Source organism: Pseudophryne corroboree, chromosome 2 (assembly GCF_028390025.1).
Source record: "Pseudophryne corroboree isolate aPseCor3 chromosome 2, aPseCor3.hap2, whole genome shotgun sequence".
Lineage (NCBI taxonomy): Eukaryota > Metazoa > Chordata > Amphibia > Anura > Myobatrachidae > Pseudophryne > Pseudophryne corroboree.
Genome location: NC_086445.1, coordinates 632,632,955 through 632,649,595, shown reverse-complemented (window position 1 = coordinate 632,649,595; position 16,641 = coordinate 632,632,955). Strand labels below are relative to the sequence as shown.

At 45.7% G+C, this 16,641-nt stretch overlaps 1 protein-coding gene across 1 annotated transcript in view; it reads left to right on the top strand.

Moving 5' to 3' along the window:
- Positions 1–16,641, top strand: part of TAF11 (TATA-box binding protein associated factor 11) — a 35,284-nt gene that overhangs the window by 18,569 nt on the left and 74 nt on the right. The window contains exon 5 of the mRNA XM_063954908.1: positions 15,900–16,641. This exon is cut by the window's right edge and continues 74 nt beyond it. Within this exon, the coding sequence (XP_063810978.1) occupies positions 15,900–16,030 (131 nt within the window). The 3' untranslated portion in view covers positions 16,031–16,641. The remainder of the gene's footprint in view (positions 1–15,899) is intronic.

Sequence of the window (16,641 nt, the reverse complement as noted above, 5' to 3'; positions counted from 1 at the left end):
CGTCTCCGACGCTGTACACGAAGGGGACCCAGTCGCAGCATAGGCGGCTGTATGACTGGTGCATCTGTGTTCACTGAGCGTCTTTGTTCACTATAGGTTCATGGAGCGACAGTGTACACTAGTAGCGTCTGGATCCAGTCAGCATTCGCTAACGTATTGATTGGACCTGGAAGCGAGGTGAGTCTACCTGTATCCCACTCTACTGAGTACGGGTAATACAGCACTAATTCTCCTATCTACCTTTTTGAGTATGAATAGTTAGATAAGTGCCTATTGCATATGAGTCTGTATACATATACTGTTGTTTCTTTCACAACGCATCTGAATACGGCAGATCTGTTAAAACATGATTCAGTAATATGTTCTCCTACATACTTGAAATGTAGTTGATGATGTGCTCATATTTTTTTATTATATTAATGTATAACATATGACTGACTGCTAGTGTGATTGCTGACTTTACTATATTCTGTTAGTTTTGTTTTATTCCGATCCTCAATGCTGGTGCATGGGTAGGGTCGGATTGTATGTCACTTCAAAAAACTTTAAAGTGATTACAGACACTAATTGTGTAGTGCACTGTGGAAGGGTTGATTATTTATCATGTCTAAGAACGGCAAAGGTGAGGAAGATACACTCACAACAACACCAACACTCATATCATGTTTGTCTTGCAAAGCTGTGTTATCCACTCAGTATCTGGTTCAGGAGGGTTTGTGTGCAAATTGTTTTAGCTTTCACCAGGGGTTCTTGAAAAATACAAGCCAGTTTCAGGTGCAGGTTGATCCACCTTGGGCTACGTTTGCACAGACTTTAGACACTATAGCTGAATGGATAATTCCTCCAACTACTGTATCGGGGATAGGTTACACGATTAACCCTTACATGCAGCTTCCCACTTGTGGTGTATCACTTACAGAAGCAGCCTCTCAAAAGAAAAAGGCTGATAAGCCGGTGGTAAGTAAATCTCCATCCTCACAGGCTACACATGGTTCAGATGAGGATTCATCGGAGGATGAAAGCTCAATTAATTCTACTTCGGCATACAAAGAGGAGGAAGGTCTCTCGGCTCAGTGGATATAGCTGAGTTAATTAAAGCAATGAAAGCCATTTTATCCTTAGAGGATTCAGCAGAGCCTGTGTTAAAAAGAAAAAGCACCTGTGTTTAAACGTCCCAAAACAGTTAAGACTGAGTTTCCAGGGTCAGATTAGCTGACAGAAATCATAGAAGAGGCTTGGGCTACGCCTAATAAGTTTAGAATTCCTAAAAAATTGAATTACAATTGTCCTCTTCCAGCTGGGGATTATTTAAAAAGGGAGGTGGCTCTAAAGTAGATATGCATGTGATTCGATTAGTGCGAAAATCTACATTACCTTTGCCTTCAACATCATTAAATGATGTCACGGATAGGAGAGTGGATGGTTTTCTAAAAAACATTTTTTTCCCTGTCTGGGGCAGTCATAAGGCCAGCCATGGCTTCAGCTTGGATGGCAAAGGCAGTAGCTGCCTGGGCTGATGCATTGGAGGGGGATTTTTCAATAGCATCTAGAGAGCAAAAATCCCATATAGCACATATAAAACAGGCTGCAATGTTCTTGGAAGAAGCAGCATTGGATATGGGTACTTTTGCCTCCCGGGGAACATCAGCGTCAACAATAGCTGCCCGCAGAACAGGTTGGCTACGTACATGGAAAGCTGATTCAGAATCTAAGAAGGTTTTGGAATCTTTGCCCTTTCCTGGAGATATTCTTTTTGGTAAAGAATTGACAGATATTTTGTAGTCAGAAGCAGACTCCCAAGAAGGTCAAGTTTCCTTCCACATACAATTTCAAACCTAAAGTTCCGGCTTTTTGGCCCTTTCGGTCTCAAGGAAAAGCTAAAGGTAAAAGTGATAGCAGGCAGTTCCAATACAAGAAGTCTGGGAAGACTAAAAAGCATTGGGCTACGAGAGGACCGGTTGGTAAAACAGATAATAAGCCATCAGCCTGATGGTGCGGGCCTCCACCTTGGGGACCCCAGGGTGGGGGGCTGACTTCTTCAGTTTGCACAGATCTGGCAGCAGTCTACAACAGATGCATGGGTGCAGGAAGCAGTATCTCTAGGTTATGCTTTTGCCTTCAAGAAGTACCATCCTCGAAGGTTTTTTTGTACCAGCCCGTCTCTGGTAGGGACGAAGGCCAGGGCTTTGCAAGAGGCAGTTTAGAAATTGTTTCAGTCAGGAGTAGTCATTCCAGTTCCTCTTGCACAACAAGGACAGGGTTTTTACTCCAACCTGTTTTTAGTTCAGAAGCCAAATGGGTCATTTCGGCCCATTCTCAATCTCAAAGTACTGAACAAATACATTTGGGTACCTCTGTTTCACATGGAGACTTTACGTTCCATCATTTTGGCCATGGAGGCAGGGGATTATATGGTATCCCTGGATATACAGGATGCTTACCTACATGTTCCTATAGCACTGTCCCACCTGTGCTAGCTCAGGTTTGCTATCCTCCAACAGCATTTTCAGTTCCAGGCTATACCTTTTGGGTTAGCCAGAGCCCCCAGAGTATTTACCAAGATTATGGTGGTAATGGCAGCTTATCTCCGACAGCAGGGGATAACAATTTTTCTGTTGCAGGAATTGCTCCTATGTCATCTGCAACAGACAGTAATGTATCTGCAAAAGCACGGGTGGCTCATAAATTGGGCAAAATTGTCTCTGGTTCCGTCGGTATCCGTTTGGATGGTCGAACATAACCTGTTATGGTCGACAGTCATTAGGTCGACCACTATTGGTCGACATGGACACATGGTCGACGCGTGATAATGATTGACACATGAAAAGGTCGACATGAGTTTTTCAATTATTTTTTTTTCTTTTGTGGAACTTTTCCATACTTTACGATCCACGTGGACTACGATTGGGAACAGTAACATGCAAGCGAAGCGAGCCATTCAAAGGGACACGGTGCACTAATTGGGGTTCCCCATCACTTTATGCAGAAAACGACACCCCAAAAAAGTTGTTAAACTCATGTCGACCTTTTCATGTGTCGACCATTTGTCCATGCCAATGTCGACCAATAGTGGTAGACCTAATGACTGTCGACCATAACATGGTCGACCATTCATACCGGAACCGGTTCCGTCACAACGGATGACTCACTTGGGGGCTGTACTGGATTCAGAGAGAAATGTTACCTCTGAACAAGATATCCAAGGTTCAGTCAAGGATTCAGGACTTGCTACACAGTCAAAAGGTATCCATTCACGCAGCAATGCATGTGATGGGTTTGATGGTGTTAACATTCGACATGGAGTATGCACAATTCCACTCGAGGCCTCTGCAGCGTCTGATTCTTGCCAAATGGAATGGGTTGCATCAGATTGTAAAAATACATACTATGGTTCTTACGATAGAAGTAAGGTCATTAGCCTGGTGGCTACAGACATCCCATCTGGACAAGGGGAGACCCTTGTGGATATCAGATTGGGAAATTCTGACGACAGATGCCAGTCTCCAGGGCTTGGGAACAGTGTCAGGAAGGTTGTGTTTCCAGGGGAAATTGACCAAGGAAGAAGGTTGCCTACCAATAAATATATTGGAACTTCGGGCCATATACATGGCACTGGATCAGGCTAATGACATTCTTCGGGGAAAACTGGTCAAGATCCGCTTGAACAATGCGACGGCATTAGCGTACCTCAACCATCAGGGAGGAACTCGCAGCCGAAAAGCAATGAAGGAGGTAAGTCTCACACTAAAGTGGGCAGAACTTCATCTTCCAGCCTTGTCCGCAGTATTCATTCCGGGAGTCCTAAACTGGGAAGCGGACTTTCTCAGTCGACACGCCATTTGGGCAAGCGAATGGGCTCTACACCCAGAGGTCTTCCAGACTGTAGTAGACAAGTGGGGGTTGCCAGAGATGGATCTCATGGCATCCTGTCTGAACAACAAAGTGCTCGCATATGGGTCAAGAACAAAGGATCCCAGAGCGATCTTTGTGGATGCCCTGTTGGGCAGATGGGACTTTCGTCTGGCTTATGTGTTTCCTCCAATCACCCTATTACCAAGGGTGTTGAAAAAGATAAAGCAAGGGAAAGGTGCCGTGATACTAATAGCTCCGGCCTGGCCCAGAAGGCATTGGTACATAGGTCTGCAGAGAATGTCGATGGATGCTCCACTTCTGCCCCTTCAACGTCTAGATCTACTGATGCAGGGTCCTTGTTATCACAGACATCTGGATCGACTGTCTTTGACGGCGTGTCTCTTGAAACCTCTATCCTGAAGTCAAGAGGATTCTCACAACAGGTAATTCAAACTATGCTCAGAGCAAGGAAACCTTCCTCCGCTCGCATTTATCACCGAATATGGCAAAATCTATATTCATTGGTGCAGTGAACGGAAAATGGACCCGAAGTCTTTCAGAGTTTCCAGGGTCTTAGCATTCCTTCAGGCAGGGATGGATAAAGGTTTGAAGGTGGCTTCCTTGAGAGTGCAAGTGTTGGCATTGACTGTATAGTTCCAAAAGAAAATTGCCAACTTACAGGATGTGCATACTTTTTTCCGGGGAATGCTGCGCATTCAACCTCCTTTTTGTTCCTCCTACAGTGCCTTGGGACTTAAGTCTAGTCCTGAAAGCCCTTCAAGTTGCCCCATTTGAACCACTTAATAAAGTGGATCTTAAATGGTTGACAGCTGAAGTTCTCTTTCTAGTGGCTATGGCGTCAGCTAGAAGAGTATCAGATTTAGGGGCTTTATAATGTCGTTCCCCACTTCTGATTTTTTTTTTTTTTTTTTATCCAGATAAAGCAGTTCTAAGAACTAGATCTGGGTATCTTCCGAAGGTGGTGTCTAAATTCCACCTTAATGAAGAAATTGTAGTCCCGTTTTTCCAGGTACCGGGCCTTTCTGCGGGAGATGCATTGCTGGACGTGGTCCGTGCATTAAGGATCTGTGTGGATCGTACCAGTGCCATCAGAAAGACAGATTCTCTCTATTCTCTACGGATTTCACAAGAAAAGATGACCTGCTGATAAGCAGACATTGGCAAGATGGATTCGGATGACAATTTCTGAAGTATATTCTCAAGCTGATCTCCCTGTACTTGCTAATGTCTCTGCTCACTCTACTCGTAAGGTAGGTCCATCATGGGCAGCACAACGTGGTGTCTCAGCAGAACAGATATGTAAGGCAGCCACATGGTCTTCCATTAACACATTCATTAGACATTATGCCTTGGATACCTTTGCCTCTTATGACGCTGAATTCGGGCGAAGGATTCTCCTGTCCAATCAGGAGTGTCCCCACCACTAAATTGCTTTGGGAAGTCCCATTGTTATCCTGTGGATGACCTGTGGACCCTGCCGGAGACATATACGTTATGGTAAGAACTTACCGTTGATAACGGTATTTTTCCTAAGTCCACCGGGATCCCACCCTGACTCACCTGATTTTAGGATCCTTTTACTCACTAACCTCTTCCTTCTTGTATGGAAGGGTGTCCATGTGTGTCCTCCTTGCCTGATTAGGGCTATCTATGATGCTCCTGCCTTAAGCTTTGGAATACAACTGATTTGTCTGAGCCAGGAGGCGGATATATATGGATGCTGCATATATAGCATATATAGCATATGTTGCATGCTGGAAGGCCGGAAAGCTTTGATTGATTGTTGCAAATCCGCTGTCGCTTCATCGTATCCCATTGTTATCCTGTGGACTTAGGAGAAATACATATATTTTCTCCCTGGTTCTCAGTGTCTGAGCCAGGCACAAGGTCACCAGGCCTCCCTTCTGAATCGCATCTCTGTGTTGAGTAGTGGGAAGTTGTTTGCATGCCTAAATCAAGCTTAAGGGGAGTTTCAGCACCATGGAGTCTGAGCCCTCTCCAAAATGTCCAAGTAAATAACCCTTTTAAGGGTGCTTCATTGGGAATACGATTTTGGAATAGTATAGTTGGATAGTAATATTCCATTACTGTTGTAGAGGCTGCTGGAGGGAAGGAAAGTAGGAAAATTAATTGTTTGTACAGCATGTTGTGAAGATTTTCCTGATTACTCTGTGTTAGGCCTTTTTATGTGGACTGTGCACCTAATTCAGTAAGCATTGCAAATTCTGCTATTTAGCAGAATTTGCAATCCTTGGATCGCATGCTGGGGGGCGCCCATCGCTGGGCAAGGCTGCCCAACATGCTGACCGGCGCCTTCCCCAGTTCAACAAGCAGAGATTGCGAACACATCGCAATTTTTGCTTGATAGCAGAAACGGAGGATGGCTCCTGCCGGCGCAGCTTGGCTGCGCTCGCCAGAGGCCTGCCACCATGTTCTCAGTTGCAGCGGTCACGTGTGATTTCACGCAGTCGCCGTGATCACGACCCGTTTGGTCGCCTCTACCCCCCGTTCGTGCCGCAGCATCCCCGCAACTCTCTCTCCGCCCTGGAAATGGAGCGTTGCCCCTCCCCCCCAGCGACCGACTCTTCCTGATTGACAGACAGATGTGATCGCATTTTCTGTGGCACTCCCGCAGAAATTGCTGAAGCAGGACGGGCGCTGCGCATGCGCCCGCGGGGCAATCGTAATAATTCCGGTTGGATCGCGATTTGCGATTCAACCTGAATTAATTAGCCCCTGTATCCTTAGTGAAAAGACACCCACACTCTGCCTCCTGAACAAATTATACAAATTGTTTCCTCCGTAATGACATCAATACAGGACAAGTTTGTTCCTGAGGAAGACTTAAATAGATATACAGGGGCAGATGAGACCTAGATCAGCAAGTGTGGACCCAGAGGATGTACAGGCTGGTGCCTCAGGAGCATTGAGTCCCTGGGTTCTCTTATAGAATTCAACAGGAAATCAAGCAGAGTCATGAAAATATTATGGTACAATTAGGGCCATTTAATTCTGAAATTAGGAATGTTTTACTTTTAAATATATGAAAGCAATATCAAGTATTTAGGGGTCATCAGAGAAAATGCAAAGCCGTAACTAGACTTTTTGGTGCCCTGTGCCAGAAATTTATTCCCCCCCCTTCCTATTTTTCCAAAAGGGACAGAAAGCACATGCCCTCTAGGGAAGGACATTACAAAATTGATCAGAGAGAGCCCATGCTATGATACCCCTTCCCACATTTCCTAAATAGAAATATTTTTATCATACACAAATTTATAGAACACTGCAAAAAATAGGATTTGAATTACCTACCGGTAAATCCTTTTCTCGTAGTCCGTAGAGGATGCTGGGGTCCATTTTAGTACCATGGGGTATAGACTGTTCCGCAGGAGCCTTCGGCACTTTAAGACTTCAACAGTGTGAACTGGCTCCTCTCTCTATGCCCCTCCTCCAAACCTCAGTATAGGAACTGTGCCTAAGGAGACTGACAACTTTGAGAGAAGAATTTACATTAAACTAGTGTCGAGATTCACACCAGCTCACACCATACAAAACATGCCGCCTAACATGGCTTTCAACATAACCCATGCTAACGTACATGCATAACGCAACAGCTGTGAACATCTTAACACATGAGAACCTGTGTAAAAATAGGATTTTAATTACCTACCGGTAAATCCTTTTCTCGTAGTCCGTAGAGGATGCTTGGCGCCCACCCAGTGCTCATTTTTCCTGCAGAATTACGTTTTATCTGTTCTCTTACGTCCTAGAGGATGCTGGGGTCCATCTTAGTACCATGGGGATGTACCAAAACTCCCAGTACGGGCGGGAAAGTGCTAATGTTCCTATAGAACTGACTGACCAAACTGGAGGTCGTCAGCAGCCAAGGTGTCAAACCTGCAAAACCTGGCAAACGTGTTTGCCCCTGACCAAGTAGCTGCTTGGCAAATTTGCAATGCCGAGACCCCCCCCCCCCCCCCCCCGGGCAGCCGCCCGGAAGAACCCACTTTCATTGTAGAGTGGGCCTTCACCGAACTTGGTAACGGCAATCCTGCTGTGAAATAAGTGTGCTGAATGGTACCTCCGATCCAGCGTGCAATAGTTTGCCTAGAAGCAGGACCCCCAATCTTGTTGGGGTCATAGAGGACAAACAAAGATTCTGTTTTCCTTATCCGAGCCGTTCTTGCAACATAAGTCCTCAACGCTCTGACGATATCCAAGGACTTTTGAAACGGCTGAGGTGTCAGAAGCCACTGGCACCACCACAGGTTGGTTGATATGGAAATAAGACACAACCTTTGGAAGAAAATGCTGACGCGTCCGCAGTTCAGCTCCATCTTCATGAAAAATCAAATAAGGACTCTTTTGTGTGACAGAGCCCCTAATTCAGACACTCGTCTGCCTGAGGCCAAGGCCAACAGCATGACCACTTTCGAAGTGAGAAACTTCAACTCTACCTCTTGAAGAGGCTCAAACCAGTCCGATTTAAGGAACTGCAACACCACATTAAGATCCCATGGCGCCGCAGGAGGCACAAAGGGAGGTTGGATGCGCAGAACCCCCTTCACGAACGTCTGGACCTCAGGAAGGGACGCCGACTGTTTCTGAAAGAAAATGGACAAGGCCGAAATTTGGACCTTGATAGACCCTAATCTCAAGCCAGCATCCACACCCGCCTGTAGAAATAGGAGAAGACGTCCTAATTTAAACTCCACCGCAGGAGACTTCTTGGATTCACACCAAGATACATATTTTCTCCAAATACGATGGTAATGTTTGGACGTTAGCCCTTTCCTGGCCAGAATAAGTGTGGGAATGACTTCACTGGGAATACCCTTACGGGCTAAGATCTGGCGCCCAACAGCCATGCCATCAAACGAAACCGCGGTAAGTCTTGATAAACAAATGGCCCCTGCTGAAGCAGGTCCTCGCGAAGAGGAAGAGGCTGAGGATCTTCCAGTAATAACTCCTGAAGATCTGGATACCAAGCCCTCCTTGGCCAGTCTGGAGCAATGAGAATTGCTCAAACCCTTGTTCTTCTGATGATCTTGAGAACTTTTGGTATTAGTGGAAGTGGAGGGAACAGATACACCGACTGAAACACCCACTGGGTCACCAGTGCATTCACTGCTATTGCTTGTGGGTCTATCGACCTGGAACAATATTTCTGAAGCTTCTTGTTGAGACGTGATGCCATCATATCTACTTGAGGAACACCCCAACGATCTGCTACCTCTGCAAAGACTTCTGGGTGGAGGCCCCATTCTCCTGGATGGAGATAGTGTCTGCTGAGGAAGTCTGCTTCCCAGTTGTCCACTCCCGGAATGAAAATTGCCGACAGAGCTTTTGCTTGTCTTTCTGCCCAGAGGAGTATCTTTGTCACCTCTGCCATTGCCGCTCTGCTTTTTGTTCCGCCCTGGCGGTTTATGTAAGCTACTGCCGTTGCATTGTCTGACTGGATCTGTATGGGATGACTTTGAAGAAAGTGTGCCGCTTGATGAAGGCTGTTGTACACAGCTCTCAATTCCAGAATGTTTGTGAAGGAGTACTTCTTGACTTGACCATCATCCTTGGAAGCTTTCCTCTTGCGTGACTGCTCCCCAACCTCGGAGGCTTGCATCTGTGGTCACCAGGATCCAAGTCTGAATCCCGAACCTGCGTCCCTCCAGGAGGTGAGAACTTCGAAGCCACCACAAGAGTGAAATACTGGTTTTTGTTGACAGGATTATCCTCCGGTGCATGTGTAGGTGCAATCCGGACCACTTGTCCAGTAGGTCCCATTGGAACACCCTGGCGTGGAATCGGACAAATTGTAAAGCCTCGTAAGCCGCTACCATCTTCCCCAGCAGGCGGATGCACTGATGAATCGATACACGTGCTGGTTTTAAAACTTGTTTGACCATCCTCTAGATCTCCAGAGCATCCACCGGTAGGAATACTTTCTGTGCTTCCGTGTCCAATATCATTCCCAGAAATGATAACCACCTTGTGGGTTCCAATTGTGATTTTGGAAGGTTTATGATCCAACTGTGCTGTTGAAGCACCGTCAGGGAAAGTGCAATGTTCTGCACTAGTTTCTTCCTGGATCTCGCTTTTATGAGGAGATCGTCCAAGTATGGTATGACTTTGACTCCTTTCTTGCGAAGAAGAACCATCATCTCCGCCATCACCTTGGTGAATATTCTCTGAGCCGTGGAGAGCCTGAAAGGCAATGTTTGGAACTGGTAGTGGCAGTCCTGCACTGCAAACCTCAGGTATGCCTGATGCAGCGCGTAGATGGGAACATGTAAATAAGCACCTTTGATGTCCATCGATACCAGAAATTCCTTTTCCTCCAAGCTGGAGATCACTGCTCTCAGGGATTCCATTTTGAATTTGAACCTTTTCAAATAAAGGTTCAGAGTCTTTAGGTTTAAAATCGGTCTGACCGAGCCATCTGGTTTCGGCACTACAAACAGGCTTGAATAAAACCCTTTATCCTGTTGTGACACAGGAACTAAGGAAATGATGATGTCTTGACATAATTTCTGTATTGCGTTCAGCACTTTTGCTCTGTCCTGAACAGAAGCTGGTAAGGCTGATTTGAAAAATCGGCATGGGGGAAGGTCCTGAAATTCCAATTTGTACCCATGGGATGCTATCTGCAATACCCAAGGATCCAGATCTGAGTGAACCCAGACCTGGCTGAAAGACGGTAGACGTGCCCCCACCCGATCGTACTCCCGCAGGGGAGCCCCAGCGTCATGCTGAGGTTTTAGCAGAAGTAGCTGTTGACTTCTGCTCCTGCGAGCCTGATGGTGTTGTAGATTTTTTACCTCTCCCTGCGAAGAAGGGGGTACCCTTTGCCTTTTTGGACTTGTTGGGCCGAAAGGATTGCATCGTATGAGAATGAAATCCTTTCCTAGGTGGAGCAGCTGCGGAAGGCAGAAATGCTGACTTGCCTGATGTAGTTGTTGAAATCATGGCATCCAGCTTGTCTTCAAAGAGGGCTTCTCCATTGTAAGGAAGCGCCTCAATATTCTTTTTTGATTCCGCATCAGCATTCCATTTGCGGATCCACAGCGCCCTGTGGGCTGAAATCGCCATAGCGGAGGATCTTGAACTCAACAACCCAATATCCTTCCATAGCTTCAACTAAGTAACCTGCAGCATCTTTGATATGGCCGAGAGTTAGGACTATTTCATCCCTGTCAACTGTGTCCTATGTTAACAAGCAAGTTGTCAGACCATTTTCCACAGCGTTACCTACCCACGCGCAAGCAATGGTGGGTCTGAGCACCGTTCCGTTAGCCGTATATATGTATTTTAGGGTTGTTTCTAATTTACGGTCAGCTGGATCTTTTATAGAGGCTGAACCAGGGGCAGGCAAAACTATTTTTTTAGACAGCCGAGAAACTGAGGTGTCTATCATTGGGGGTGTCTCCCATTTGTGCCTATCTTCCTCAGGGAAAAGGTACGCTACTTCTGGGAAGGGTAAATTTCTTCTCTGGGTTAGCCCAGGATTCTTCAAAGAATGCATTCAAATCCTTTTGAAGGAGGAAAAGTCACAACCTGCTTTTTATTTAATTTAAAATAATCCTTTTCCTCAGGGACCAGTGTTGTTTTAGGAAACTCCAACACTTCCTTTATAGCAACTATCATACATTGTATGCTTTTGGCTAATTTGGGGTCTACCCCTCTCAAATCCCCAGTGTCGACGTCAGAGTCGGAATCTGTGTCTGTGTCCCCTTGCATTATCTGGGCCAGAGACCTTTTCTGGAAACTGAATGGGATCCGAGTGGATGATATGGAGGGGTCAGTAAACAGTGCATCCTCTACAGACTGCCTCCAATATTTAGTCTGTTGTTCAGAATTTCTTTGCAAGCATTGACATATTCTTTTGCAACATTCTAACCCACTCCAGCTCCTTCTGAGAGGGAAGGGCCACCACATTACCCTCTTGTGTATCTAAAATGGGTTCTTCCTGGAAAGAACCCTCCCCAATGTCTGACATGTTACACACTTGTACACACACACATACACCCCCCCTCCCCCTATCACACAGGGGAGCTATTGGGGACAGACCCACACTAAAGTCTGTCAGAGACACAGAGGGATTTGCCAGTCCACACACTGCGCCTTATTGTGGATTGTGGAAATATTACCCACTTACAGCGCATATACCAATAATAGGCTCACAGACCTAATTATAATGAACACTCTCTGCCCCTTCTATAACACCCTGTACTTGTATCAGCATTGTCATGAGGAGAAACAGCGTTTCAGGAACTTCACACTGGAGTTTCTGCAGGGGAAAATGGCACACAGTGAGTGTTCTGGCAAGTCTGAGGAGAAGCCCCGCCCCTCAGCCATGTAATATTTATACTGGCTGGGGATGGCACATCAGTGGCTGTACATGTATGTACCCTTTTTGCCAGTGAGAGTAAGGTTTTAAAACATGCCCTCAGAGCTCCCCACCCCACGCTCTGCACCCTTGTGCTGAGAGACATGGTGCACGCTGCGCGTGTACCTGTATGCCGCCAACAATGACCGGAGGATCCCCTCTCTGCAGGACTCCGGTAATATACTCACCAGCCTTCTGACTTCTAGCTCTGTTAGGGGGTGGCGGCAGTGCTGTGGGAGTGAACGCTGGCCAGGCTTGGGCTGTGTTCAGTACCCTTCAGGAGCTAATGGTGTCCTGTCAGTGGAAGCAGAACCATTAACTAATTGAGAAGTTGGTTCCTACTCCCCCCCCCCCCCCCCCCCCCCAAAGTCCCACGAAGCAGGAAAGCTGTTGCCAACAGCTTCTCTGTCAAATAAAAAACCTAAGAAAGTATTTTTCCAGCGAAGCTCTGTAGAGCTCCACTAGTGTGCATCCAGTCTCATGGGCACATTTTCTGAACTGAGGTTTGGAGGAGGGGCATAGAGGGAGGAGCCAGTTCACACTGTTGAAAAGTCTTAAAGTGCCGAAGGCTCCTGTGGAACAGTCTATACCCCATGGTACTAAAATGGACCCCAGCATCCTCTAGGACGTAAGAGAAAATGGATTTGGACACTACCACGTTCATGCACTTAAACTTGAGGGCTCATTATTATTCAGTTGCAATGGCCATTATTAAAATACACATTTTTAATATACTGCCATACACAGGATCAAACCCATAAAATGTTGCATTCAAGTCAAACACCCTCCTCCATTGAGCTATTTGATCCTGCATAAAAATTGAGATTTCTAATTAAATGAAGCTACTTGTATTTTGTTAAAAAAATAAAAAATAAATCAGCATTGTAATTGAGCAGATCTATGTAGTGTGCAGCCACACATCCAATCACTTACAGCCACAGATTACATAGATCAGCCCAGCTGCAATGCTGATAATTTTTTCACAAAGTACAAGGGGAACTTCACGTAGTTAGCATTCTCTAGCTTCCTATGTAAGGGCAGATAGCTCACTGAATAGAGTGAAATTAGTATACAGGCATGGGTTCGATTCCCGGGTATATTAGTATTTTGAAATGAAATAAAGGACAGTGTGACTGAATAACAGAGCTCTCAAGTTAAGTGTATGAATGTTCTATAGGTATTAGCGATGGAAGGGGTGGGGGAAGGAGACAGAGGTGGTCAGGAGGTGCTGGGTTTCAAAGAGGGGGGAAGCGGCAAGTGAAAGTAATTAAAACTGATAATTGACAAGTGATGCTAACAGCGCCCCCTATGTGTGGTGCCCCCTCCGCACATACCTAGTTACGGCCCTGATTGTTACACCAAGTTTTTACAGATCTCATTAATAAAGAATGAGAACCAAATACGGCCTTTCTATCAGATCTGCCAATCTTGAAAGCTTCATTAGTTCACTATATACGTTTATGCTCCATTTATATTTATGCCTCTCTACGCACTGGCCTTTCTCACTGGTTGCTCAGCTTCCCCCACCTATCTTTTGACTCGATCCTCTAATACACTTTCATGTTCATGTTTGGTCCTAACTGCTAGCTCTTATCACAAGATGTTTTTGATATATTTCTGTTGAGTCTATTCTCACAAGATTGCTTTGCAATAGTTCTCACTGATTCCACTTTAAATTCTTCCACTGCATGTGTATTGTCCTGCCAGTAAATATGTTTGAGGCAGTGTCCTCTTTCTGCTTCTTCCCGCTTGCTTAATTATTCTCCTCTATCCCTTGACTGGGCCATCTTGGGCATCTTTTTTTTGTTTAAAATGTTTGGGGCACATGTACTAAGCAGTGATAAAAGTGGAAAAGTGAGCCAGTGGAGAAGTTGCCCATGGCAACCAATCAGTTGCTCTGTGTAATTTTATAGTATGCAAATTATAAATGTTACGGCAATGCTGATTAAGGGGAACTTCTCCACTCTTATCACTGCTGGGTATGGGTCGTTGGGTCAACTCAACTTAGGTCGACAGGGACAATAGGTCGACGTGGTCATTAGGTTGACTGGTCAAAAGGTCAACGTGTTTTTGGCTTCTTTTTTGGTGTCATTTTCTTCGTAGAGTGACCAGGAACCCCAATTAGTGCACTGTGTTCGCTCGCCATGCTTCAGGCAAGGTGCCTCGCTCTGCTGCTGCTGCGCTCGGCACAGGTTACCGTTCCCAATTGTAGTCCACGTGGATCGTCAAGTATGAAAGTCCAAAAAAATTGAAAAAAAAAGTGAAGGACTCATGTCGACCTATTGACCATGTCGACCTATTGACCATTTCGACCTAATGCATGTCAACATTCAGTGGTTGACCTAATGACTGTATCCCTCACTGCTTCGTACATCTCCCCCTAGTGTGTTATGGTTGGGTGCTCTCTACAACACTAGGAAACATGCTGTTGTCTCCTGGGAATATATCCTGGTGAACCTCCCTTTTAATGTTTCCTAACCCCCCCTTCCCCCTATGCTACTCTCCCAAGGAACCTAACCCTAATCAGGATGTCGTCAGCGAGCTACCGAGCCTGCAAGGGGCTTTCCTGTGTTCGTTCCCCACCCACCCCGTGGGCCATCTCACAGCCGTGATCCCGATGTCGGTATTGTGACCCCGCCTGTCACACATACTTAACCCCCCTTTTCTCATGATTCAGGGGTGCATTTACTAAAGTGGGGTTTTATAGCAGTGGAGATGTCAAGTACTTATCTCTTGTTGGTATAACTGTCCTTTAGATGGTGAAGCTGTAATATGTTGAGTTGCATAAGGGTTCCTGTAGCACGCCCCTTCCCTCGCCCACCCAATAGTACTCATAACGCCTCTGCTGTGTGACTCCTTTGCAAATCTGGAGCAAGTTTGTTGTCTGATTCATTGCTTGCTGTACTATGGCCCTCATTTAGAGTTGTTCGCTCGGTAATTTTCTTTGCATCGCAGCGATTTTCCGCTAATTGCGCATGCGCAATGTTCGCACTGCGCCAAGTAAATTTGCTAAGAAGTTTGGTATTTTACTCACGGCATTACGAGGTTTTTTCTTTGTTCTGGTGATCAGAGTGTGATTGACAGGAAGTGGGTGTTTCTGGGCGGAAACTGGCCGTTTTATGGGTGTGTGTGAAAAAACGCTGCCGTTTCTGGGAAAAACGCGGGAGTGGCTGGAGAAACGGGGGAGTGTCTGGGCGAACGCTGGGTGTGTTTGTGACGTCAAACCAGGAACGACAAGCACTGAACTGATCGCACTGGCAGAGTAAGTCTCGAGCTACTCAGAAACTGCATAGAAAAATCTTTTCTCAATATTGCGAATACTTCGTTCGCAATTCTGCTAAGATAAACTCCCAGAGGGCGGCGGCTTAGCGTGTGTAATGCTGCGAAAAGCGGCTAGCGAGCGAACAACTCTGAATGAGGGCCTATGTGTGATCTCTGATCTAACATGCCCCTATGATTGACCTTTCTTACACAGTTAGTGAGTACTGTTTGGGGGAGAGAGGATGAGTCCTGATCTGTGAGGGAGAAATGTGTGTGACATATGTAACTGACAACTGCCTTTAGTTTGTTTGCATACACATTTTGTACAACTGTGCGACTATAGTTTCATGTTTTGCTTGTTCTCTTTATCTACTTTACCTAGCTCTGGACGTTTGTGAAAAGTGGGGGGAAAACCCTCCACTGCAGCCGCGGCACATGAGGGAAGCACTCAGGCGGTTAAAATCCAGGGGACAGATTCCAAACTCCAAACATAAGAAGATCGTGTTCAGCTGATATTATTGTACATACAGTATAAAGCCAGTCTCTGCCGTGCCATGGTGAAGGAAGCCTGCTGGAGCCTTATAGGCCCTACACATTAGGTGATTTCACTAAACGATATGAAAGTTCTCGTTCATTAATGATTAACGATGCGCGGCCCCATGCTCGTTCATCGTTGGTGCCGGGTCGCTTACACATGCAGGCCAATCTGGTCCATATAGCTTGCAGTGCTATGGGCCGCGTGTCGCCTAATGTGTAGGGCCCATTACAGTCTGTAGTGAAATGACATTCAGGGTAACACAATAGAATACTGGTAATCTGTGATGTTCCTTTCATAATAAGAAATAGATAATTAGGGAAGATATGGGAATACATATCTCTGATTCTCATTGTTTCCACTCTAAGTAGGTTGCCATATCGTTTATTTGCTCTAGTTACCATTTGTAGTAACTGCTGTATGACCAGTAATCCATACTCTTGTTTCATTAACCTTGTAAGTGGGGGGACAGACAGCCTGTTGCTGAATTACATTCATAATGCACAGCCAGCCAATTTGACTGTTCAGAATTAGTAGAGACCTTACTAATTACTGTACTTTAGGAATAAGCAGTGTGCAATGTGTATAT